The sequence below is a fragment of the Nuphar pumila genome, chromosome 16 (assembly GCF_984573655.1).
Source record: "Nuphar pumila chromosome 16, dmNupPumi1.hap1.1, whole genome shotgun sequence".
NCBI lineage: Eukaryota > Viridiplantae > Streptophyta > Magnoliopsida > Nymphaeales > Nymphaeaceae > Nuphar > Nuphar pumila.
In genome coordinates, this window is record NC_143264.1 from 81764984 (window position 1) to 81791264 (window position 26281).

General features: G+C 37.0%; 1 protein-coding gene across 1 annotated transcript in view; it reads right to left on the minus strand.

Annotated features, from left to right (window-relative positions):
• Positions 1–2287: 2287 nt before the first annotated feature.
• The window catches only part of LOC149813833 (beta-ketoacyl-[acyl-carrier-protein] synthase III B, chloroplastic-like), a 39401-nt gene continuing 15407 nt past the window's right edge, over positions 2288–26281 (minus strand). The window contains exons 7-9 of the mRNA XM_089991310.1: positions 3204–3268; positions 2929–3136; positions 2288–2845 (exon numbers count right to left, since the gene is read on the minus strand). Coding sequence (XP_089847436.1) covers positions 2624–2845; positions 2929–3136; positions 3204–3268 — 495 coding nt within the window. The 3' untranslated portion in view covers positions 2288–2623. The remainder of the gene's footprint in view (positions 2846–2928; positions 3137–3203; positions 3269–26281) is intronic.

Here is a 26281-nt window from a genome sequence, read left to right on the forward strand (position 1 = left end):
TTTTCATATGGTTGCCCTCAAGTGTAGAACGCGCACGACTCAGAGCATCTCGTGCTCCCCACTTGTTCCCACTCTACATTGAACTTGGAAGGAGTGCTTTCTAGCTTACAAGCTTGGTCTGGGCTAGGTTAATTATTTTGAAATTTCAAACATTCCATATTATTTTGAAACTAAATTTACAGCAATTTTTTTCAGTTCCATGATTTTCTTGTATATATATATATATATATATATATATATATATATATATATATATATATATATATATATATATATATATGCATCAGCTTCTACTGTCTCTGTAAAAATCTTTGTCTACTATTATTTAATTTCGAGTGCATTTGATGTGATAGTGAGATTATCATGCATTTAATGTCAGTGATTAACTTTATAGGTTTTAGAACTTTCTTGTATTTTCTCTGCTCTATGTTGGTCATTGATCTTATGTCCAATAGACTCCAACTTATTCTTACTCTTTTGTTCGTTTTTTTTTCCTGTCTGGATATTCGGGGAAAGCCACCCTACTTACTCGCGAGTTTATTAGTATAATAACCTAAGGTCCCCTTTGCCCACCGAAGAATACCCAGCATTGGCCTTGCAGCAAGGGATGCGCACCCATGGGTTTCGACCGCATCATGTCCCTTCAGCTTGGTGACAATCACAAATCACCCGTACCAGATGAGCGGAGCCATTCGTGGGCACTCATCAGAACATGTCTTTCACAGTTAGCAATTGCATGGGTTAGTTGTTGAAATTGTTTGATATTGCATTAAGTTTGAACCTATAAACTATTACACCATTTCCAAAAAAAAAACAAGGGGTTTAGTGCATACTCGCAATGTGGATTGACTTAATCAGATCTGAATGAATAACTTTGATTTTGTTCTGAGCCTGAGAAAACCTATGTTAGATCAATAAATGAGCTAATTATTCGCCGAAACTTAGTTGAAGGAGCTGATATTTTAATAAATAAAACAGACGATTTTTTTCATAATGTACAAACCAAATAGTGGATTTTGTGAAGCCTCTAAAAGTGTAGCAAAATATACACCAAACAAGATTTTGAGATGATAGAATTTTAGAGTTCCAGGATTCTAACAATCGGAAGGCGAGTACAAAATCCTAGAACCAGCTACACGGGCTCTGAAGATGATTATTCAGTCCTCAAAGCGCCCTTGGCTTATGTAGCAAGTAGTGGTTTACACTGCCATATTCTAACTTCTAATGTCTGTCCAATTAGGGCTGGGAAACAAGGCGGCCTCCCGTAAAGAGCTCATTCAAACTTGTAAAATAGACTTGGCGAGCTGGACATGAACAATAGGTACTCGGCTTGGCTAGACTCGGATGGATGAACTCTTTAAGTAGTACAAAATATATTTTAGATATATCTAGAGCATATGATTGAACTATTTGGATTGCAAAAAGTAGGTCTAGTGGCAAAATCTAATTACTTTTAGCTCTGAACAATGCATTTTTTGCAATCTTTTTTCTTTCAGCTCTAAAACAACGCATATTTTATGTAAACAAGCCAGCTCGAACTCGGCTCATTTAACTCAGGCTCATTTTGAGCTTGACCTCGGCTTGGCTCACCACAAAAATGAGCCAAGCTTGAACACTGTAAGCTCGGCTCATTACCGGCCCTCTGTCCAATTGGTGTTCTCAGAGTTGCATGGACAAGGCACCTATACTGATCTTCCCTGGATGTGGATTGGCCAGAAGCTGCCTTCTGCAATACCCTCAAAACCAAAATTTATATAAAAGAATCGAAGCAAACCATTAGAATTCCAATGCACCAAACTCCCCAGAATCCAAGTGCGAAGTCAGGCCTCAAATCTGCACCATTATCAAATGCTCCAGTGGTGTCTGTGAGCACGATCACATCCTTTAATGATGCCAACGCTCCGCACTAGCTTCTGTCTTCAGCCTCCAGGTGAGACGTCCATGAGGCGATCCACCACCTCCGACATAATGATCGGCAACTGCATTCCAGTCTTCTTTGAAGAACAGTCTGCAAACAAGCGACTCATATGGCATTTGCCGGATGAAGAGTATGACAGCTTCTCCGTACGTGTGCCCAAGGGTGCTGTGGGGTAGAGCGGCCTGGGCATCACCGATGTTCTGCTGGGGGTACCACAAAGTAATGAGGAAGAGGATGGCATGTCAAGATGGGCACCGAGTACCTTTGGGTGTGTAGTCTCCAGCTTGAATAAAATTATGAGTAGCGAATAATACCCGCATTCCTTAACTAACCATACCTGAAACGATACCATTTCTCCATAGAAGAAGAGACTACAACATGCACTTCATTAAGAAACTCATCAACTTTGATAAAAAGAACAATGTTAGGGCACTTGAGCAGTCAATTGCCAAGGAGCATAAACCTAATGAGGAGCTCAAATTTAATGAAACGAATACAATGTTCAGAAACGTGAGGAATTTTCTGCCAACGCACACACACACACACACACACACACACACACACACACACACACACACACACACACACACACACAGAGAGAGAGAGTACAATAACCCAAATGCCTCAAGAGTCAAGAGGGTTAACAAATATTTTCAATGTGCCTTCACATTCTGTTGATGCACATATTTGATATTATTCAGGATCTCAGCCCCACTTCACAATTGCAGAGCCCCATGTCAGTCCAGCTCCAAAGCCTGCAGTGGCAATGATATCACCTTTCTGCACCTTTCCACTGTGAATTGCTTCATCTAAGGCCAAAGGGATCGAAGCTGCACTGGTGTTCCCATAGTTGGCCAAATTTGATATAACCCTTTCTGCCTGGATTTGCAGGCGTGTTGCTACAGCATCAATTATCCTTTGGTTTGCCTGCATGTTTACATATTCCATTGAATTCAGATTGCATTTATTTGACATATCAGAAATCAACACTCTGTGTAGATATGTAATACCTGATGAAGCAATAACCAGTTAATGTCAGCTGCTGACAGGCCAGCTTCATGAAGTGCACCTTCGATCACATCAGGAACACAACGAACAGCAAAACGGAAAACTTCTTTGCCATTCATGTGAATACACGAGTAGGAGGACAGGTTTGGCGGGACAAATGCTGCACCATTTTGTTTTGCACCATCATTCTTGCAGATGGAATGTAAATGCCTGATTAGAAGAAAATGTTATGAAGAAACTGACATGTTAAGCTCTGAAGTGAAAACAGATCGAGTACCTCTGTCCATGACCATCAGTGCGTAAATCAAATCCAAGTAATCCATCCTGGTCTTCTTTGCTTGCCTGAAAATGGTAGAAGTTCATTATGGTATATGCTGCTAAATGGAACTTGAGAAAACCACACTAAAGTTTGTGCCTGACCAGTTTTAACCAAAGATCAGAAACTTCAAAGGTCTGATCAGGGACCAGCACCAAAATCACATTGTATCCATAATGGTAAATGGAAGAGGGTATTGGGCATTTGGAAGGGTTGGATCAAGTTGATCAATCTCTTTCTGCAAGGGTTGAAGATAAATGTTAAGAATGGTCAGAAAACAATGTTCTGGCAGGACCATTGGTTGGGGGCCAAAATCTCAAGGAGAGGTTCCCGGTTTTGTACCAGCTTGCTAGAGGCTAGTACAAATCTGTTTAGGACATGGGATCAGGTCAGATGGGTTGGGATATAGTGCTTAGAAGGGATCCTATGGTGCAAGCTTTTCACCAATGGGAGAGACTGATGTCATTGCTATCAAATATCTGATTATCAGAAGGTGAGGACTACATGAGCTGGGTCTTCAATAACGATGGGGAGTTCATGACGTCTTCCCCCTATAGGGCTCTTGGAAGCCCCTCTGTGTCATGGCTGCCTAAGCACTCACTGTGGGACAGGGGCCTCCCGCTTTGGGCATCTTGTTTAGGCTGGTTAATATTGCTGGACAGACTTCCAATGGACTCTCTCCTCAAGACATGGTTTTCGGATGGCAAGTAGATGCAGTTTGTGCCTCCACCATCAAGAGTTGGCTTTCCACATGTTTTGGGAGTGCACTTTCATGAGGAAAATGATGTTTTTTGCTTGGGGCAACATGAACTTCGATTGGGGGACTCTGTCTCTCTACGGGACTTGCTCATCGCAAAACCATTGAGCACATGGGGGAAGAAATGGAAATTTATATGGCATTGCTGGCTACTTTTAACTTGGAGGGCCCTATGACCTATGCAGTCAAAAGCCCCGACTAGGCATCGACTAGTCCGCCTAGTCAGTCTAGGTGTAAATAAAACGCCTAGGCTTTGCAATTCCTAGGTGAACACCTTAAATTAAAAAGCATCAATTTTACCGATTAAGCACCAACTAAGGCGACTAGTCGGCAACTAAGCTACCCCCGCCTAGGTACGAGGGCATTTTAGTTATTTATTATTGTTATATATTATATTATTTATATATAATTATATGTGTGTGTTTGTGTGATTTGTTCTTTGAAATGATGAAAACATGCTTAGCTAATATATATATATATATATATATATATATATATATATATATATATATATATATATATATATATATATATATATATATATATATATATATATATTTGTGTGTTACTTTGCTTTTGGGATTTTTTCTGTAAAACATTGAAAGCATGCAAGGTTAATTTTAATTGATTATGCTTTTTATATATGTGTGTGTTACTTTGTTTATGTTGTATAAATGTTATTTATATATGTATGTGTTATTGTGCTTCTATGAAAGGCTGAAAGCATATTTTGTTGATTATACTGAATATGTTATGAATAATTGAATATATATATATATTCTGGTTATGTATATTAATATATTTTGTGAAAGCATGTGAAATTTTGTATTTGTGTAATGAAAACATCTTATTAGTAAAAGAATTAAACCTGTTTTTATGTATATTATGTACACTTTTTTATATTTTAATTGGGGTACCAACTAGTCCTCGACTAATCTTTTTAGGGTCTACCGACAAGGCACCGCCTAGTGCTTTTGACTACATAGCCTATGGCTGGAAAGAAACAACCGCATTTTTGTAATGAAGTGCCAAATGAAAAGGGCGAAGTCTCCAAGCGAAAGCACGGAAGCACACACATACACAAGAGGCCACAAAAGGGCAAAATAAACCACAAAAGTGGTCAAGCACAAAAAGAGATAAAAAAATATAAATCACTTCATTGAATGCTTCACAAAAAGCTTGGGAAATACATGGGGCCATGCCCCTTATTTATACACAGCAAGGGACCCAAGGAGGGGCTCCCATAGAGTCGTTGGAGCCCCTCCAACAGTCATATTTATGACCGTTGGAGGGGTCCAACGACTCTATGTGGACCCCTCTCAAATGGAAAAAGAAAAGCAAAAAAAACAAAAAGAATAAGGGAAAAAGAAAGAAAGAAAAAAAAGCATATCAATGATATGCGTGTACAGGTGAAATGACAGAAATACCCCTATTGGGTTTAATAAAATAAATATATATATATTTATATATGTAGATAGACACATAGACAACAACAACAACAACAACTATGCCTTCATCCCAAAACAATTGGGGTCAGCGATATGAACCAAAAAAGAAATTCATTTTGGGTCTTCCACATGAATCCTTTTCCTCCAATCATTTCTATCCAATGCCATATCCTCGGTGAGGTTCAAAGCATTCATATCCTTTCCTATCATCTCCATCCAAGTCTTCCTAGGCCTACCCCGACCTCTTTTAACTAATATATTTTCCCATTTCTCCAACCTTCTAACTGGAGCATCATTAGGCCTTCGCTGAATATGTCCAAACCACCGTAAACGATTCTCTCGCATCTTATTTTCAATGGGTGCAACACCTACCTTCTTACGTATCTCCTCGTTCCGAATCTTATCTTTTATTGTATTTCCGCACATCCATCTAAGCATCCGCATCTCAGCTACACTCATTTTTTGAATATGATGTCTCTTGGCAGCCCAACATTCCGTACCATATAGTAAAGCGGGTCTAATAGTCGTCCTATAAAACTTTCCCTTCAACCGCAATGGCATTCTACGATCGCACAGCACTCCAGTTGCACTATATATATTATATATATGTGTATGTGTCGTAATCTATATATATAGATATATATATATATAAATATACATCATATTTTAACACCCCCCCTCAAACACACGGTGAAATCACCGAGAGTTTGCTAAGAAGGAAGTAGAAGCAAGGCGAAGGCAAAGCTTTGGTGAAGAAGTCCGCCAACTGATATTCGGTAGGAACATATGGGAGTTGAATGGTGCCCCGTAAGAACTCATCTCGAACATAATGACAGTCCATCTCAATATGCTTCGTTCGTTCATGAAAAGTGTGATTGCTAGCAATATAAATAGAGTTCTTGTTATCACAACACAACTTTGAAGGAGTTGAGAATGAGACACCCATATCTTTAAGTAAGCTTTTTAACCATATAATCTCAGTTGTAGTAGTGGTCATCGCACGATATTCTGCTTCGGTAGATGAGAGAGAAACTTTACGTTGCTTCTTACACCTCCGGGAGATAAGCGACTCACCAAGAAACACGCAATAACCTTTGGTAGAAATACGATCATCGGGGTTACCCCCCCAATCTGAGTCAGTATATGCAAGTAAAGTAAGAGGTGAAGAAGAGGATAAGAATACTCCCTTAGTTATGGAATTTTTTAAGTATCTGATAATCCTCATTACTGCTGTCATATGAGAAGTGATAGGAGCAGTCTGAAATTGGCTTGCACTATGAACTGCATGTGAAATGTCAGGCCTGGTGATAGATAAATATGTTAGAGATCCAATCAATTGACGATAAGGCGTGGGGTCTGCTAAAGGAGTGCCATCATTGGCTCTCATCTTGGCATTGATCACTTCTGGAGTCTCCACCCTTTTGTCATCTGTCAGCCCAGACCTAGCAATAATGTCAGAGGCAAGCTTCATCTGAGATAGGACATACCCCTTGGGGGAGTATGCGACTTCAATTCCTAAGAAATACCTTAGAAAACCCAGATCAGACATATCAAAATTTTTCTTAAGAATATTTTTAATAAGATCAATACCTTTTTTATCATTACCTGTGATAATCATGTCATCAACATATAATAACAAAATCGTTATGTATTCATTAGAAGATTTAACAAACAAAGCAGTATCTGTGTAACATGAGGAGAAACCATTATCAAGAACTACTTTGCTAAAAAGATCATACCAAGTTTTTGGTGCTTGTTTTAAACCATAAAGAGTTTTGTTTAATCTTAGAATATTGCCTTTCCCAATTTCAAGACCCGGCGGAGGGTCCATAAGAACTTCACACAGAGTTCCATTTAGGAACGCATTTTTAACATCAAGTTGATATATCGGCCATTGTTTGATGGATGCTAAAGCAATTAGGGTTCGTACACTAGTCATTCTGGCTACAGGAGCAAAGGTTTCTTCATAATCAATCCCATATTCTTGGGCGTAGCCTTTTGCAACCAAGCGAGCTTTGTATCTTTCAAGAGACCCATCACATTTGGTTTTGACTTTATATACCCATCTACACCCAATTGCCTTTTTTCCTAAAGGTTGAGGAATAATGCTCCAGGTTTGGGCCTTGTTAAGAGCCTCTAATTCGATTTTCATAGCTTCAATCCAATGTGGGTGATCTTTAGCTTCCTTAAATGAGGTAGGCTCATGATACGAATGTATTAACATGAGGCAGGCCCTATAATTCGGAGAAAAAGATTCATAAGACACAAATTTTTGTGGTGGCCTACTAGTACGAGACGATCTCCTAGGTGGATTGTTGTAAATAGATTCTTCTAACGAGAAGTCTTGAGAGTATCTGTTAATAGCAGATTGATGTTCATTTCCTATCCGCCGGGTATATACATTTATATCATTAAGGTTTTCATTTTGGGAAGTATTATCATGTTGTGGTATATCATTATAATGTAAAATTCCATCACAACTAGTATCACAAGTAATTGCCTCAGGGGACTCAATTCTAGGAGCTAAGTCGAATAGAAAAGAATAATCGATGTCTTCCTTGGATGTGTGGATATCGAAATCGTTTTGTTCTTCAATGAAGTTTACATTTCTCGACACATATAGTTTATTGTTTCGAATATCATAGCATCTATAGCCTTTTTTATTCTCACCATAGCCAATGAACACACATTCAATAGCTTTAGGTGACAACTTATCTTGTCCTTGACTAAGTACAAAACATTTACATCCAAAGATTCTTAGTCTATTAAAATCTGGAGTAATTTTAAATAATTTTTCAAAGGGCGAAACATTTTTTAAAGAGGAAGAGGGCATACGATTTACAAGATATGTTGCGGTAAGAAGAGCTTCGGCCCAAAAGTTTTTAGGAACATTTTTAGACACAAGAAGAGTTCTTGTGGTTTCGATTAAATGTCTATGCTTCCTTTCCGCAAGACCATTTTGTTGCGGAGTTTTAGGACAAGATCGTTGGTGCAAAATTTCATTTGTTTTAAAATAATTTTGAAAATCTTTAGACATGTACTCTCCTCCCGAGTCGGATCTAAAAGTGGCCATATTGTGTTGGAATTGATTTTGAACAAGAGCGTGAAACTCTTTAAAATTAGTGAAACATCGGATTTATTCTTGATAATGTAAACCCATGTGTATCTAGTAAAATCATCAATAAAAGAAACATAGCTAGAAGCCTCCTTTGGACATAACAGGTGTTGGTCCCCATACATCGAAATGCACAAGTTCAAAGGGCCTTTTTGACACAAAACTCCTATGAGAATATGGAAGAGAGTGAAATTTTCTCAAGAATACAATCATTGCATGTAAATGTATTTGTGTTACAAAATTTTTCCATAAACGGAAAGAGGTATAGCTTGGAAATACTAGGGTGTCCAAGTCTCTTATGCCAAGTCTCAATATCTTTGGATTAAACATGATTACAAAATGATTTGGATGGCAAAGACAAAAAATCCATATAGTAAAGGTCCCCTCTTCTATGGCCTTGCCCAATCCGCTTCCCGGACCGGAGATCCTGCACATAGCAATGGGTTGGTGAAAACGAGACATTACATTCAAAATCGGTAATTTGAGAGACGGAAAAAAGATTTAGATTAAGTTTTGGAATAATTCGGATTTTGGGAACAAAAAATTCTTTGTTTTTGGTCATGAGTTTTCTCAAGGTTTCCAATGCCTTCAACATTTAAAGATGTTCCATCGGCGGTGGATACATATGATTTAAATTTATTGAGACTTGGTTTTGATAAAAGTGATGCATTTGGAGTCATATGGAAAGAGGCACCCGAATCAAGAATCCAAGAAGTCATACCTGGAAAAGAGGAGATGGCGGCACCGGAAGTGGAAGGTGAAGAGGATGATGTAGAGGCGTTCATCTTTATAAATTGTTGAAGAGTTTCGGTTAGATGAGCGATGGACTCCTTTATGTCACCATCCTTCTTTGAATCTTCATTGATGATTGGAGGAGTTTCCCCCACGGAAGCCACCTTTTTTTGAATCTAGGGCAATCGGGACGAATATGGCCCGATTCATTACAATTATGACAAATGATTTTTCTTCCTCCACCACCATTATTCTTCCAAAAATGTGGTGGTTTATATGATCTTACATTGTTGTCGGGTCTAGACACGACATGCACTTCATAAACATCTCTTTTCAAGGCCAAACGGGTTTCTTCTTGACATAAGTCGGCCAAAATATCGCTTAGAGGAGTAGAGGCCCTATGAAGTAGAGATCCTCTAAGTTGTTCAAATTCGGGACGAAGCCCATGAATAAATTGAAAGAACCTCTCTTTTTCCATTTGCTCTTGTCTCATGGCAATAGCACTTCCTTCCCATTGTGGTTCGAGAAGGACAAGTTCATCCCATAAAGAGGATAGGGCACTATAGTAGTCCTTAATGCTCATATCACCTTGCTTGGTAGCTCTTACCTTTTCTTGTAGAAAAAAATGCCTAGCAAGGTCTCTTTGGGTGTACATGCCTTTCATAAAAAACCATGCTTCATTAGCCTTTTTGAATTTTGCAAGGTTTGCACAAATCTTCAATTCGACATTGTTCATGAACCATGCTAAGATTTTAGCATGCTCACTTTCCCAATCTTCCATTTTAGAAGAGTAATCAAGAATAGCCTTTTCCTTTTCTTCTTCATTCAAAGCTTTTTCCTCACCTCCTTCAAATTTAGTTAACTTCAATTGTGGTTCCGGAATGGTTCCACATACATAACCCCAAAGCTTTTTACCTTTGAGATTATTCTCCATAGCGGCCGCCCACATGCGGTAATTGGTCCCATCCAATTTGAATGAGAGATCGATTTTTGCATCTTTGTTGGCCATTTATAGAAAAAAGAATTTATAAGACAAGAGAGAGGAGAGGTATTACTTGTCAAGGGAGGATCCGATGAAGCCTTCTTAACCAAGGCTCTGATACCATGTAATAAAGTGCCAAATGAAAAGGGTGAAGTCTCCAAGCGAAAGCACGGAAGCACACACATACACAAGAGGCCACAAAAGGGCAAAATAAACCACAAAAGTGGTCAAGCACAAAAAGAGATAAAAAAATATATATCACTTCATTGAATGCTTCACAAGAAGCTTGGGAAATACATGGGGCCATGCCCCTTATTTATACACAGCAAGGGACCCAAGGAGGGGCTCCCATAGAGTCGTTGGAGCCCCTCCAACGGTCATATTTATGACCGTTGGAGGGGTCCAACGACTCTATGTGGACCCCTCTCAAATGGAAAAAGAAAAGCAAAAAAAACAAAAAGAATAAAGGAAAAAGAAAGAAAGAAAAGAAAGCATATCAATGATATGCGTGTACATGTGAAATGACAGAAATACCCCTATCAGGTTTAACAAAATAAATATATATATATTTATATATGTAGATAGACACATAGACATATATATATTATATATATGTGTATGTGTCGTAATCTATATATATATATATAGATATATATATAAATATACATCATATTTTAACAATTTTCAGGGCCACCAAGAACGGTGAGGAGACCATCTTGTTAAAAATCCGATGGGACCTTAGGGGAAGGGCTGTATCAAAGTGGTTGGGGATGGACTTAGCATGGATTGACAACATCAGGGTTCGCTAAAGTCCGCATGATGGGGAAGGTGGTCTTGCCAGTTTAGGGGCAGTTATTCTATGGCTGTAAACCTGCATTGGATGTATTGGTTGTTTTTTCCTTCCCTCGTTTTTGGTTGTCGTTTTGGGTGGATACCACATCACCCAAAATACATGACTCATTGCCTTTCTCTCAAAATAAAAAAAAAAGGAAAGAAAATGGTAGAAGTACATACCAGAGTTACCGGAAGCTTCTTAGGTAGGTGGGAAACTCGCTTCCCGGAAACTCGCTTCGGAAGCGCGATACTCCTCGCTTCCGAAACTTCATGGGAAGCTCGATTCCTCCACGCTTCTTCTATGCTTTTCATTCACATGGTCTATGCATACTATATAGTATATACTTTTCTCACGTTTCTTTTCATCTTTTTCATGTATTTTCTCTCACGCTTTCACTCACTTTCCATGTACTTTCTCTAAATTGGTAACCATCATTGTTAGATTTTAACAAAAATTTAACTCTTTTACAGAAAAATCATGAAATATAAGAATGACCAATTTTATTTTAGTTTTTATTTGTTTCTTGTTTGATTCCATATTGCTTCATTTTTTATTTATATTTCGCTTTTAAATTGAAACTTCGCTTCCCGCTTCGTATAAATTTTAAAATGCCTCGCTTCCGCTTCCCGTATCATTTCCCGCTTCCGCTTCCTAGTTTGGCAACCTTGAGGGGGAGACACACTCTGTAAGAATCATAGGACATTAGGGTTCACAAGAGGAAACTCATGGTTATGACAATCCCATAATACTTTTCTGGTGACTGGCCCAAAGATTCACCATAGGATCCATGTAGAGAAAACTACTTATAAAAAACACAATGGTTGATGAATCATCTAATACCAGCCAGTTGTGCACATTTCAAGTTATTCAGGAAATTAGCCTAAACAGACCCATTTTCATATACATGTGCCAATTCAACTGATCTAGTTCATGCCAAAATCAGATGAGTTGAAACAGACTTGTATAAGATTGTATTGATAAATTTTGTTGAGCAAACTTCTCTTAACTTGTAAGAAATGGCAATTCTCCTATTTCAGATGGATTGCAGTACATACTAGAACCACCCTTACGATTCTCCCAATTTGTTTCTTTGCTATGACATTGATTACTAAAAAATTTCATGTTCGTATTGGCAAGGATGTTAATATATATATACCCGATAGGGGTATTTTGGTCATTTTACATAATTGTTTCTAAAAACAACTATTTTAATAGGTAGTTTATTTTTATTTTATTTTTCTTTTCTTTTTATCATTAGGGGTCCCACATAGAGTCATTGGGACCCCCAACGGTCATAAATATGACCGTTGGGGGCTCCCAACAACACCATGTGGGAGACCCCAATGGTTCCCCTTTTTCTCCTTTTTCATTGTGTATAAATAGGAGCTTTCCCCTTTGTATTCTTAAGCTTGTAGAGCTCTCTTTGAATAAAGTCATTTACATTTTTTTGTTTAAGCCTTTTAAAGGCTTTTTGTATTGACTCATAGTGGACTTCTTTATTATCTCTCTCTTGTGCCTTAGTGCTTGTTCATTATTGGACATTGTGAATGCATTAAGCATTATTGGGTTACATCTCTGCATACTTTATTACATGGTATGAGCCATACGGTTCTTGTTGAAGTCGTTACAAAGTCATTCCTTTTGCACTCCTTTCATATCTTGTCCGCAACAATGGAATCCAAGATTGATCTCTCCTTCAAGCTCAATGGTAAGAATTACATGATGTAAGCATCCGCGATGGAGAATAATCTCAAAGGAAAAAAGCTTTGGGGTTATGTGATGGGTGTTATTCTCGAACCTCAACTTAAGCTAAAAAAGATAGGAGGAGGTCAAGAGAAAGTCCTAGAGGGAGATGCTTGCCTCAGGGCCATTGAAAAACATCAAAAAAAGGTGAAAGATTGGGAGAGTAATCACGCAAAAATTCTTGCATGGTTCATGAACAATGTAGAACTCAAGGTATGAGCTAATATTGTCAATTTTTGCAAAGCTAATGAGACTTTGTTCTTTATGAAGAGTATGTATACCTAAAAAGATATTACAAGAGCATACTTCTTGCAAGAGAAAGTAAGAAGCACCAAATAAGGTGATATGAGTATTCAAGATTACTATAGTATTTTAAATCTCTTATGGGTTGAATTAACACTATTAGAGCCTAAATGGGTTGTCATTGAGGATGTGGAACTTAGGCAAAGACAAATGGAACAAGAAAGGTTTTTTCAATTTTTATTTGGGCTTCATCCCGAATTTGAGCAAGTGAGATCTTCACTTCTACATAGTGTTAACACGTTATATCTATTTATTACATTGTCCCAAGTTTGGGTTTGGATGTGATGTGGATCCAAGATCCAAACAAGTTGTGTAATTAGATTGTATAATTAAGGGTTGTTTAGTCCTTTGTATGGAATCCCTAATTAGAGGTTGTAACATAAATTAAACAGATTCAAGTCAGGGCTGATGCTGCAGCCTTTGAGACTCGAGCCACACAGCATGTCGTCCCTCTGATCTTCACGTCTTCGTCTTCATCAACTTCTGTAGATTCGATCCAGGTATGCATTTTACTGCTCTAACATGGTATCAGTGCAGTGGACGTGACTGGGCGTGATCTGTCTGTGTGATTAGATCTACGACGATTAGTGATCGGATCTGACTGGGCGTGATTTGTCTGCGTGATCAGGTCTACGACGATCAGTGATCAGATCTGCAATGAGGTTTCGTCTTATTGGGTTGTTATTTCTTGTCTGTTTTTTCTTCGATTGTTATTACCTGTATCATGTTTCTGGTCAGAGTCGTTAAATTCTGTATCATAAATCTGGTTATTCCCTGCATCGTGAATTTTGACACTATTTTCTGCCTATTTTTTTTAGCGTTATTCTGTGTCATGTATCTGGACAGAATCGTCATTCTCAGTATAGCGAATCTGGTTTTTTTGTCTGGCCATTATTATTTTTCTGTGTAGTGAATATTTACCCCTGTGTCTTTAATTTATTTTGTTTCTATTTTCATTTTCTCTATGTTGGTACCGTGAATCTGATTCCTTAATCTCTGTGTCATGGATCTGTTTCAATTGGTTGTGTCGTGAAATTCTGATTCCTATTTTCTTTCTTCCCTGTGTCTGGATTTCTATATTGTGTCACATCCTTTGGTTGTTTTAGCAGCCTTCTCTATTCTTGAGTTCACATTCCATTAGAAATAATCATCTTTGCTAAACGTATTTTCTGTCATCATTTTTTTTTTGTTTTCCTTCGTATGTTCCTCGTGGACACTCATGCTCCACAACCCATGCTGTCTTCTAGTTTCCTACCTCAACTTGTCTCAAAAAAACTGAATAAGAGTAATTTTCTGACTTGAAAAGGGCAAATTATTCCTTTTATCAAAAGTCACGATCTATCTGGCCATCTTGATGGGTCAATTAAACTGTTATTTGAGTTCATCATGCAGGAGCAGAGATACGACAAAGGGACAATGAATGTGGTCTACATCAGGAATCATGAATATGTGTCATGGGTTAAGAGGGATAAGCAATCGTAGCCTATCTGATGTAGAGCATCCTGAAGATCCGAACATTGAAGATGAATTGGATCCAAATCCAATTCACCAGACCCAATCTAGGATACAACTCGTTGCAAATCCAATCATGCAGGAATATCTGAGTCCAATTGGATCTCCAAGAAAATACAAAATTCATTTGCTTATCATGTTTCAAGTTCTGAGATATTTTGCTTTTGCCTTCTCAGAAATTGTATTTTGATGTTTGATTCTATTTTGCATGTTTGGAATCATACTAGACTTTTTCATGTATTTTATTTTTTTTATTTCTTTTTTTTAGGTGTCGGATTCTGCAGATCTGGATAGTTCTAGTGCCCTATAGGATTGTTTTGTAGTACTAGAGGGTGTATGGGGATCCAGGGTAGTTTTCTTTTTATTTTTCTATATTTTAATTTTTAATGCATTTTGCCTACGGGTACAGATCTTTAAACGTTGTTTGGATCTTACCCAAGATCCAAACTCTTGTTAAACCCCATGGGTGGCACCACTTAGAGTGGACACCCATGATCTTCATTTGAAATTCGATTTGACTCAAAATCAAATAGAGTTGTTAGAGGTGCTTTTAATCCCCTGTGTTATTTTTGGCTTAGTCAAGCCTTGGGGGAGCCCTTGCTTGGGGAAGGGTTCTCTCTCTTTAATGAGACCCCTTCCCCATATGTGATAAAATCTAAGGGGGGTCGACATTTTGAAAAAGGTTGGCTTTTGAATCTTGAAAAAAAATCGAAAATGGGAAATGAAGGAAGAAAATCAACTTTTGGGGTGTGAGCAAGAAGTCTTTTGGTAGTGAGAAAGAAGAAGGAAAGTTCATTTTGGAGAAGAAAAGGGCCTATGCACAAGTGGGAGGTTCAATCCGGAGATCATCCGAGTGGTAGTGTTGTTGTTTGCTTTGGTGAAGCTGCTGAACATCATCTTTAATCTTGTTGCTGCAAACAAGATAACAATTTTCAAACTTGTTACCTCTTGTTTGTGTCTTGCATAGTTGTTATTATTCGTATGCTAGATTTCTTGTTAGAGCTTGTGAAACTATTCTCCAAAGTATTAGTGAAGTTATTCTCGTGATTCTGTTATTTCAAAACTCAATTGTGGTTGATACATGTTTGTGTTCTGATTGAATCTCGTTTCTGCAAAAGAAACTCATTTCTGCACTTGGGTCTGTCTAACACAGTCCCAGTGTTTGAGCCATATCTCCCTAGATATTGGGCCAAATCGAGTGATCTTTGGCTTGTTGGAAAGATAAGATCCTTACCTTCAAGTTTGTTGTTTATCGTTTGTTCTGAATCATTTTTGTTTGGCCGTGAAAATTCTTGGAAAATTTTTGACGTCTTGAAGTCTTGTCCTGTGCAAAGTATCATTGTTACTATTCCGTGTTTTTAGCATATCTTTTTTATTCCTTCATGAAAAATTGCAAATCATATCTTGTTGGAAGGATAACATCATAAGCTGCATCTTTCATGTTTATGATTTTTCCTGAATTGAATTCGTTGATACCCTAAAATAGCTGAAAATCTTTGCTTGTCGATAGCTATTTTTTTGAATTGGCCTGTATGTTATTTGCTTGAAAGCCTGTCGTATTTGTTGTGTATCTTCGTCATCTATGCTCAACTTTTCGAATTGAAACCTGATCTGAAAAGATAGTTGTCTGCTTGAGAATATTCATGTTCTGAGTTTTTGTTGATTCGATCGTCTGATATATCGAAAAGTTGCTTGTCTTGCTGCATGCTAGAAAATCTATTCAGCATTTCAGTTAGTCTAAATCAGAAAATACAGCAACTTGATTTAGGTATAAGTCACAAAATATTACTCTGAAATTCACAAACTTCGATTTACTAGAAAGATAAAAGGATAATCTTCAGATTTTCCATTTGGAGTTTTCCCAAACTCCTTCGTCTGAGGGCTCAAAAACCCTCTCAAAGATGACTGACTATTTTCCAATCAGCCTGTCGACGACCAGTCCAACTAGTCCAGAGATCCGTTCGTAAATCAGATAACCCATATCCGATTTCTGCGATTTTACCGTCATCGAATACGCATGTTTGTCATGCAAATTTCTTGTGTTTTATCATTTCTGATGAAACAGAGGTCTGCTACCTCAAATCACTCTTAGACTGAGTCCTGTTCGGACTCGACTGTCATCCTCTTAGCTTTCGTGCATGGAGATCCATTTGGATCTCGCATCGTGGAGCGGCTCCAGTGCCGACTCCGCCATCATTTTGATATCAGAGCTTCTGCTGCTGCTACATCACTATCTCACGTCTACCCTGTCACAAGAAGTTCTCATTAGGATCCTGGATGACTGTACAGCCAAAGAGTTATGGAACATGTTTAAGACATTCGCAAATTTCAGAATCCAGAATTATGTATTCGAAGAAAGAGTTTTAAAGCTTCATGAAGGGATCTTCAACTATTATGAAATATTTGAATAAAGTGAAAGAAATCACAGAATAGTTAGCTTTGGTCGGAAAGACTACTTCTGATCGTGACAAAGTCCAACAAATACTTGCTGGCCTGTGAGACGAGTATCATGTTATCTCAACTACGTTGCAGTGCTTTCCTATTCTCTCATCCTTTGAAGATCTCAGGCCACGATTACTTCAGTTCGAGATGAACCTCAAGCATGCCACAAGAAACTCTGGGTTGTCACATGACTCTCATGAGGTGTTGTTTACAGGGACAAATAGAGGAAGAGAAAGACGAGGCTACCGAGGAGGTCGTGGCCGTGGAAGAGCTAGGAATCAATAAGGTAGAGATATTTTACCTTTTCCTAATGCTTCAAACACTAACAGTGTTAATATTGAGGGTAGACGAGTCCCAATTTGTTTTATATGCAGAAAGCTTGCGCATGTGAAAGCTAATTGCTATCATAAAGATGATTCAAACTATAATGCAGATGACAACTTTACTTATCATAAAGGGCATGCAATTAGACCAACTATGAGTCAGTCCATTGCTGGAGGAGAGAAAATTGTAGGTGATCTAAATGCATTGCTTGTTACTCTAAACTCTGTAAATCTAAAGCAGAATGATCAAGGAATTTGGTATGTTGATTTCGAAGTAGCTAGTCATATCACTTGAGATGCAGGTAAACTTTTTAGTCCTATTAGATATTCGGGAAAGGGCAGTGTTGTCACGGAAGACGATACCAAATATCCCATCACTTATCACTTATGTTAGAAATGTCTTTGTTCTCTCATCTAAGTCTAAGTTTATTAAACATTTTGATGTTCTTTATGCACCCAATATCAAGAAAAACTTGGTGTCTTTTTCTAAACTTGTTGATGATACTAATTCCTGCATTATTTTCACCCCTTTTTTTGTGTATGTGAAGGATCTTTGCATGAAGACAACGTACGCTGAAGAGGAGAGACGGGGGAACATGTACATCTTCAAGAAAAATCCAGTGCAGAAGTGTTCTTCTTCAACCTCAACATCGACTTCTGAGAAGTCCCTTGCTTTCATAGTCAGTCTTGTCAATCTTTGGCACAGTTGATTGGGTCATTGTAGTCATAAATTATTAAAAATCTTGTTTCTTACAAGTTGATTCCAGAGACAAGTTTGAGTCAGGGTTTAAATAGGACACTGTAATACAGTTGTCAAGTTTGCAAGAGTCATGTAATTCCTTTTCATTCCATAAATGAAAGAGTTTCAAAACCTTTTGAGATTGTCCATTCTGATGTTTGGGATTCTGCTCCAGAAAAATCTTTCTCTGGAAGTAGATATTATGTTATATTTGTTGATGACTATTCTCGTTATTCGTGGATATTTTTTATGAAATACAAGTCCGAAGTTTTTGACATTTTTCGCAAGTTTTATGCCTATGTCAAAAATCAGTTTTCCTCAACTATTCTTAATTTCCAAAGTGATGAGGGTGGAAAGTATGTCTCCAATGATTTCATTGAATTTCTACAACTAAATAGAATTGTTCGAAGGGTGGTGTCCTCACACCTCTCAACAAAATGGGCTTGCAGAGCGAAAACATCGTCATATTGTAGAAAGTGTCCCTACTATGATGCATGCCAATGATTTACCAGTGGGACTATGGATAGAAGCATTCTGCAGTTTATGTAATAAATCGTCTTCCCATGGAAACTCTGAGCAGAAGATCTCCGTATTTCATGCTATATGGTAAACATCATGATTATGCACTTTTGAAGTCCTTTGGTTGCATCTGTTATATTCATATTGATAAGACACAACAAAATAAGTTTGGGAACAAAGCCAGTGTTTGCAGATTTGTTGGATAAGCAGATAGTTATAAAGGGTAACGATGTTATAAGATTGCCACCAAAACCATTTGTATCTCACGAAATGTTGTTTTTTATGAGAATTGTTTTCAGTATAAAAATAATATGAATATGCTTCAAGATCGGCAATCCAAGACTTAATATTATCAACCTTGGCTCAGTACGAAATTATTTCCACATGCCGAAAAGGAGGGTATAGTTTCTGTTGAATCAGATATGGAAGGAACTGATGACAAAGACAAGGCAAAGTAGCAAACATACAACAAATTCATAAAGGGACAAGTTTACACTAAAGGTATGAGATCTCGTTTCACACCTCACGTATCAGAACAGAAAGGATCTGTGACGACAAATGATAACTCGATAACTTTAAGAAGGTCGGCACGAATACGTCATCCTGTAGAGAAGTGGATCAGTTATGAAAGTTTAAATGCGGATCATCAAGCATTTCTTGTAGCCATAGAATCCCAAGAAGAACCTAAGCATTTATATTAAGCTTATCAACATAAGAGATGGGTTGATGCAATGAATGAAAAAATGGAAGCACTGCATAAATGTCAAACATGAGAAATAGTTCAAAGAAATAAGAATGTGGTTGGATCCAAATGGGTTTATAAAATAAAATATAGGCCCGATGGTAGTATGGAGATATACAAAGCACGGTTGGTGACAAAATGATTTACTCAAGAGCATGGATTGGATTATGATGAAACATTCAGCACTGTGATAAAAATGGACACCATTCGCATTGTCATGTCTTTAGCTATTGATTATGGTTGGGCACTCAACCAGATGAATGTTAAAAACGTCTTTCTTCATGGCAACCTAAAAGAAGTGTATATGGAATAACCAGAAGTTTATACTCAAGGTGATCCAAATGCTTATGTGTGTGACTACAAAAATCTATTTATGGATTAAAACAGGCATCACGCTCATGGTTTGAAAGTTTTTCTCAAGAAATTCAGAGGCATGGATTTGTTCATTCATATCTTTATTATTCCCTACTCATCTACAAAAGAGAAGACTGCATAACACTACTTATATATGTTGATGACATGATAATCACAAGAAATTCAAAAGAACACATTCAAAAGATCAAAAGGCTACTTAGTAGCAAGTTTCAAATGAAAGATCTTGAAGAGTTAAAGTTCTTCCTTGGAATTGAAGTTGACAGACAAGAGGAGAAGTTAACAATGACTCAACATAAATATACCATTGACCTAATTGCTAAATGTGGGATGAAGGACTGCAAACCAAAGGCCACGCCATCTCCTATTCACCAAAAGTTAAGTACTGGAGATGGAGACATATACAAGAATGCCACCAACTATCGAAGCATAGTCGGTATGCTTCAATATTTGACATTCACTAGGCCAGATATAGTTTATGTTGTGAATCAAGTGTCTCAGTTCATGCACGAACCAAGAACTACACATATGGAGGCAGTCAAAAGGATCTTGCGGTATTTGAAGAGCACAATAGGAGACGGTTTGGTGTATGAGAAAAGAAGACAAAATTATGAGACATTGATGTTGATGGCATACTCAGATGTAGATTGGGTTGGAGATCCAGATGAAAGAAGGTCAGTAACTGGTTATTGTGTTTTTCTTGGAGGAAACTTAGTTTCGTGAAACAGTAAAAAGCAAAAGGTTGTTGCAAGATCAAGCACAGAAGTGAAATATCGTGCGATGGCTTCCGTCACATCCGAATTGACATGGATTAGAAATCTTTTGGTTGAGCTGGAAGAATTTTTACCAAAATCTATTTTATTATATGATAATCAAAGTGCAATAAAGATCTCAGTGAATCCTATACATCATGGAAGAACAAAGCATATTGAAATAGATCGACACTTCAGCAGGCAGAAGATTGAAGATCGAGAAATAGAAGCAAGATATATTGGAACGAAGAATCAAATTGCAGACTTGCTCACTAAAGTGCTGATAGTTAAAAGATTTTGGTTTCTTAAAGGCAAGATGAGCATGATCCAAATGCACGCTCATCTTGAGGGAGGTTGTTAAGACGTTATATCCATTTATTACATTGTCTCGGGTTTGGGTTTGGGTTTGGGTTTGGATCCAAGATCCAAACATGCTATGTAAACAGATTGTATAATTAAGGGTTGATGGAAGCCCTAATTAAAGGTTGTAACATAAATTAAACAGATTCAAGTCAGGGTTGATGTTGCAGCCTTTGAGACTCGAGCCACACAACGTGTCATCCCTCTGATCTTCACGTCTTCATCTTCATCAACTTCTATAGATCCGATCCAAGTACACATCTTACTGCTCTAACACATAGATCTATTCTTCCTCCTTTGGAAGATGCTATTGCCAAAATTATTTAAGAAGAAACTCGGCTTGGCATGAGTAAGAGTGTTGATGAGGTTTTCGCTGTGTTTAAACTCGGCAACCATGTTAAAACTTATAAACCTCCACACTTTAGGAGACAAAATAACTATAGTAACAATAATAACTATAGTAGAGGTAGAAATATGATTGTTTGTCATCATTATAATGAGTTGGGTCACATTAAACCCGCTTGCCCAAAGCTAAATGGTACTTTCAAGCATAAGGTTGCTTTCGTTGAAGAATCAACCACAGAAAAAGAAGGCGAAAGCAAGAGTGGAGATCTTAAAGATACACATGGACAAATTTTCATGGCTCTTCAACAAATTCTCAAAGCTACCTCCTCTACATCCTCATCCGATAAGTATTCTTGGATTCTTAATTCAGGAGCATCTTTTCATATGACTCCCCATGAAAATGTTTTAACTGATATATGCACCAATTCAAAAGTATCTTGTGTTTCTACGGCCGATAGAACTTTTTTAAAAATTAAGAGCATAGTAACATTAGATTCCAAAAATTCTCAAAATTATTTTGTTCCAAAAGTTAGAGTTGTTCACAAACTAAATTTAAATCTTTTTTGGTTTCTCAAATTGTCGACCATAGATGTGAAATATCTTTCTCATTTAATGGTTGCTTTATGCAGGATCTCCAATCCGAAAAGCGCATTGAGAAAAGTCATAGGAAGGAAGATCTTTACTTTATGAATTATTTGACTCTTCCTTTAAACTCATTTTGTACATATGTTCAAGACAAGAATATTGGAACTTGGCATAAAAGACTTGGACATCGAAGCTACTCTAAAATGTATTTTTTTCTTTTTGGAAACAAATTTTGTAATAAAAAAGATATGACTTGTAGACCTTTTAAATTGGTGCACTTGGATGTATGGGGTCCTTCTGCGATTATGTCTAAGAGTGGTTATTCATATTATGTGACATTCATTAATGACTTTACTAGGTATATATGGATCTACTTTCTTAATTTTAAATTGAAAGTTAAAAATCAATTTCAAATCAATATATCTATTCTTAGATCCGATTCGGGGGAGAATATCTATCTAATAATTTTCAAAATTAGCTAAAGCTAAATGGAATTTTCCATCAAAGATCTTTCCCTAGAACACCACAACAAAATAGGCTAGCAGAAAGAAAACATAAGCATATTGTAAAAACTGCTAGACCTTTACTTATTTCTAAAAATATTCCCAAAAAATTTTGGGTAGAAGTCGTTTTAACCTCCACTTATCTCATAAATCACATGCCATCATCTACTTTGAAAAATATCTCTCCCTATGAAAAACTTCTCAACATGGCACCCGACTTCAATCGCTTACGAGCAATGTTATTAAAAATGCGCCTCAAGGCGCAAAAAGCGCGCCTCGCCTCAAGGCGAGGGCTTTTTTGCCTTGAGGCGCACATATAAAGCGCAAAAGGCTCAAGGCGTGCACCTCATACGCCTTGAGGCGCAGGCCTCAGGGCGAGGCGCGCTTCAAGCCAAGGCATATATGCTTCTAATTTTTTGGTCAAATGAGGGTCAAAGCCCCCATTTGACCAAAAATTAGGGTTTTTCACGCAATTTTAAAAAGGCATTTTCACGCTCCTCCTTCGCCTGCTCGATCTCCAGGTTGCGCTTCCCTCTCCTCTCCTGCTCGTGCTTCCCTCTCCTCACCTACCCACGTCGCCACCACTGAGTCGGCTCGCTCTCCCTCTCTTGGAGGTCAGGTGTGCTCTTTCCCCCCTCTCTCTCAATCGTTGATGCTCTTCCCCTCTTTCAACGAGTGTCTGTGAAAATCAGCAACTCTGCAACTGTTGTGTTGTTAGCGTGCTATCACAGGCATGTCTAGTGCAGTGTCCCATCTCCTTTAGATGAGCGTGGATGCTTTTAGCAGGTCCAACCCACGCGTGAGTTCTTGCAGACCATTCGTTGCAACATTTGATGAATTTTGCAGCCCACGTGTGACCTCTACTTTCGATGGTAGAGGTCAACCTGATGTCATTCATCCATGCGATGAACAACATCCCATATAGTGTCTGTTGAAAAACCTTAGTTGGTTTATTGTTTCCTGATTTGTTTTTATATTGTTAAAATGAGTGTCGTTTGCATTTCATTTATAATGAATGGTTTTTATTAGCATGTGCAAACAGTAAATTGTTGTATTGTTCTACTTTCTGTTCCCTTGTTGTATTTGTATTAGCATTTTATTTTCATTGGATGTTCCCTTTGTTGAAAAAAACAAAAATTTGTTCATTGGATGCTCTCTTATTGCATTAAATTATATTGTGCTATGTCTTTATCCTCTTTCCTCCTTATACAGGATAATCTAAATGGTCTTTAAGATTTAGAATATTTGTTTGGGCATTGATATCAACGTTTGGATGTTATTTATTGTTTGAATGAAAATCATTCTAAGGTGTTGTCAAATGACCTGAATTTTCTTCATAGATCACAATATTAATGACATGATATACTTTTAATATTGATTTTCACTTATCAGATTTTAATATTGATTTATGCATAGATGCAATGTTCTCAATAGATGTTTTTTTAGCTCTATTTTTTTTTTCTGCAAATGCGGCAAGAGATCAATTTAATTGAAGAGAATTTTGGTTTCTAATGTTTACATTTTCTAATTATGACATGGTATTGTTAATGCTAAGATGCATTTAGTTAATGTTAATTTTTTATTTAATGAATGCCCATGTTTTATTTTTTAGATACTTACATAGATTGTTGCATTAATGTTACTTTACATGTTAATCTCATATTTTTTTAGTATTTATTTACATGTTAATCTCATATTTTTTCAGTATTTATTTGAAATTTATTATTTCTTGTTGGTTGTTGCTTCATCAATAAAGATTTTTTTATTTATTTATAACTTTAGATATTTTTTATAGTTTTTTTAAGTTTAACTTTTTTTTTAGGTTTACGCTTTACGCCTTGAGGCTTACGCCGCGCCTCAGATTTTGGTGGAGCGCCTCGCTACGCCTCAACGCTTTTCACAACACTGCTTATGAGTTTCTGATTGTAAATGCTTTATGCTTTTAGACAAAAGAGATAAGTTGTTTCCAAAAGCGATTGAGTGTGTTTTCCTTATATACAGTGAAAATAAAAAAGGATATAGATGCTTTGATCTCAAAAATAACAAACTTTATGTTTTCAAAGATGTGACATTCTTAGAAGATGAAAATGGTTTTGAAAATCTTGATAAAAAATATGAAATATGATCTTTCCCCAACGGAAGATATATGATGATTCATTGAATCATTTTAAAATGATAGATGATATATATTATGAAAATTCTAATATTGAAACATCACCAAGTAGTGATGACATTGTTGATAATTCTAAAAACATTCAAGTTTATACTCGGCGAGAGCAAAATAAGCCTATTAGTGCCTTAGAAAAATTTTCTCAAAACAGTAAATCTTTAAAAGAAACTTCTCTTAGAAGGTCCAGTAGAGAATCCATTCCAAGAAACAGGTTTGTGTCTTATGAAATATTATCACCTAATTATAGAGCTTGCTTAATAACTTTGCACTCACACTCACACTATGAGCTCTCACACTATAATGAAGCCAAAAATATTCCACATTGGATTGAAGCCATGAACATAGAACTAGATGCTCTTAAGAAAGTTAAAACTTGGGAAGTAGTTAAGCTACCTCCCAACAAGAAACCTATTGGCTATTGAATGTCGGTGAGTGTTTAAAGTTATAACTAAAAGTGATGGAACTTTAGAAAGACATAAAGCAAGCTTGGTAGCTAAAAGATACTCACAATAATATGGTATTGACTATGAGGAAACCCTTGCACCCGTAGTTAGAATAACTAGTGTGAGGACCCTCGTAGTTGTTGCATCAACTAAAATTTTGCTTATATACCAACTGGATGTTAAAAATGTCTTTTTTAATGAAAACCTAAATGAAGAAGTCAATATGAATCCCCCGTCGGGATTTAATATTGAGAAGAGAAAAACTCTTAAACTTTTAAAAGCATTATATGGTCTTAAGCAAGCTCCCAAGGCCTGGTATGATAGATCCACTAATGTCATGACTAGTCTGGGTTTTCGTTCATGTCATACTGACACTGCTCTCTTTGTGAAAAATGCAGGTACTAGCATTGTTATTCTTATACTTTATGTAGATGATATGATTATAACAGGAAATGATAAAATTAGAATCAGTAATGTTAAAAATGTGTTAAAAGATAATTTTGATATGTCTGACTTACGATTATTAAGATATTTTTTAGGAATTGAAGTTGCATAATCTCCCAGAGGGTATATACTTTCTCAAATGAAACTTGTTGCAGATATATGTACTAAATCTGGAATTTCATATAATAAGAAGGTGAAAACTCCTAAAGTTGTCAATGCTAAAATAAGACTTGAAGATGGAACTCTCCTCCAAGATCTCACACCCTACAGACAACTAATTGGACCTCTCACCTATATGTTCATTACCAGACCAGATATCGCTCATGTCGTTCACTCTGTCAGTCAGTTTCAGTATGCTCCTACAATCGTTCACATGAGTGTTGTGCTCAAAATTGTCAGATATATCAAAAATATCATCATTAAAGGGCTATTTTTATCATCATCCTCATCATTAAATTTACTTGTTTATACTAATACTGATTAGGGAGGAAACCCTAAAGATAGAATCTCAACTATTGGTTTTTGTGTTCTTTTAAGAGATTCTCTTTTTGCCTGAAGATGCAAAAAACAACAGAAAGTCTCATTATCTTCTACTGAAGCAGAATACCAAGCTATGGAAACTACAACTATGGAACTAGTTTTGTTACGAAACATTCTCAAATATATGAGTGTAGACATATCCGGTCATTTGCATCTATGTTGCGATAACAAGAGTGTCATTTACACTGCCAGCAATCACACCTTCCATGAGTGCACCAAACATATAGAGATGAACTGTCACTATGTACATGATGAATATTTGAGAAGAACTATTATACTGTCATATGTCACATCAAAATACCAGTTGGCGGACTTCTTCACCAAAGCTTTTCC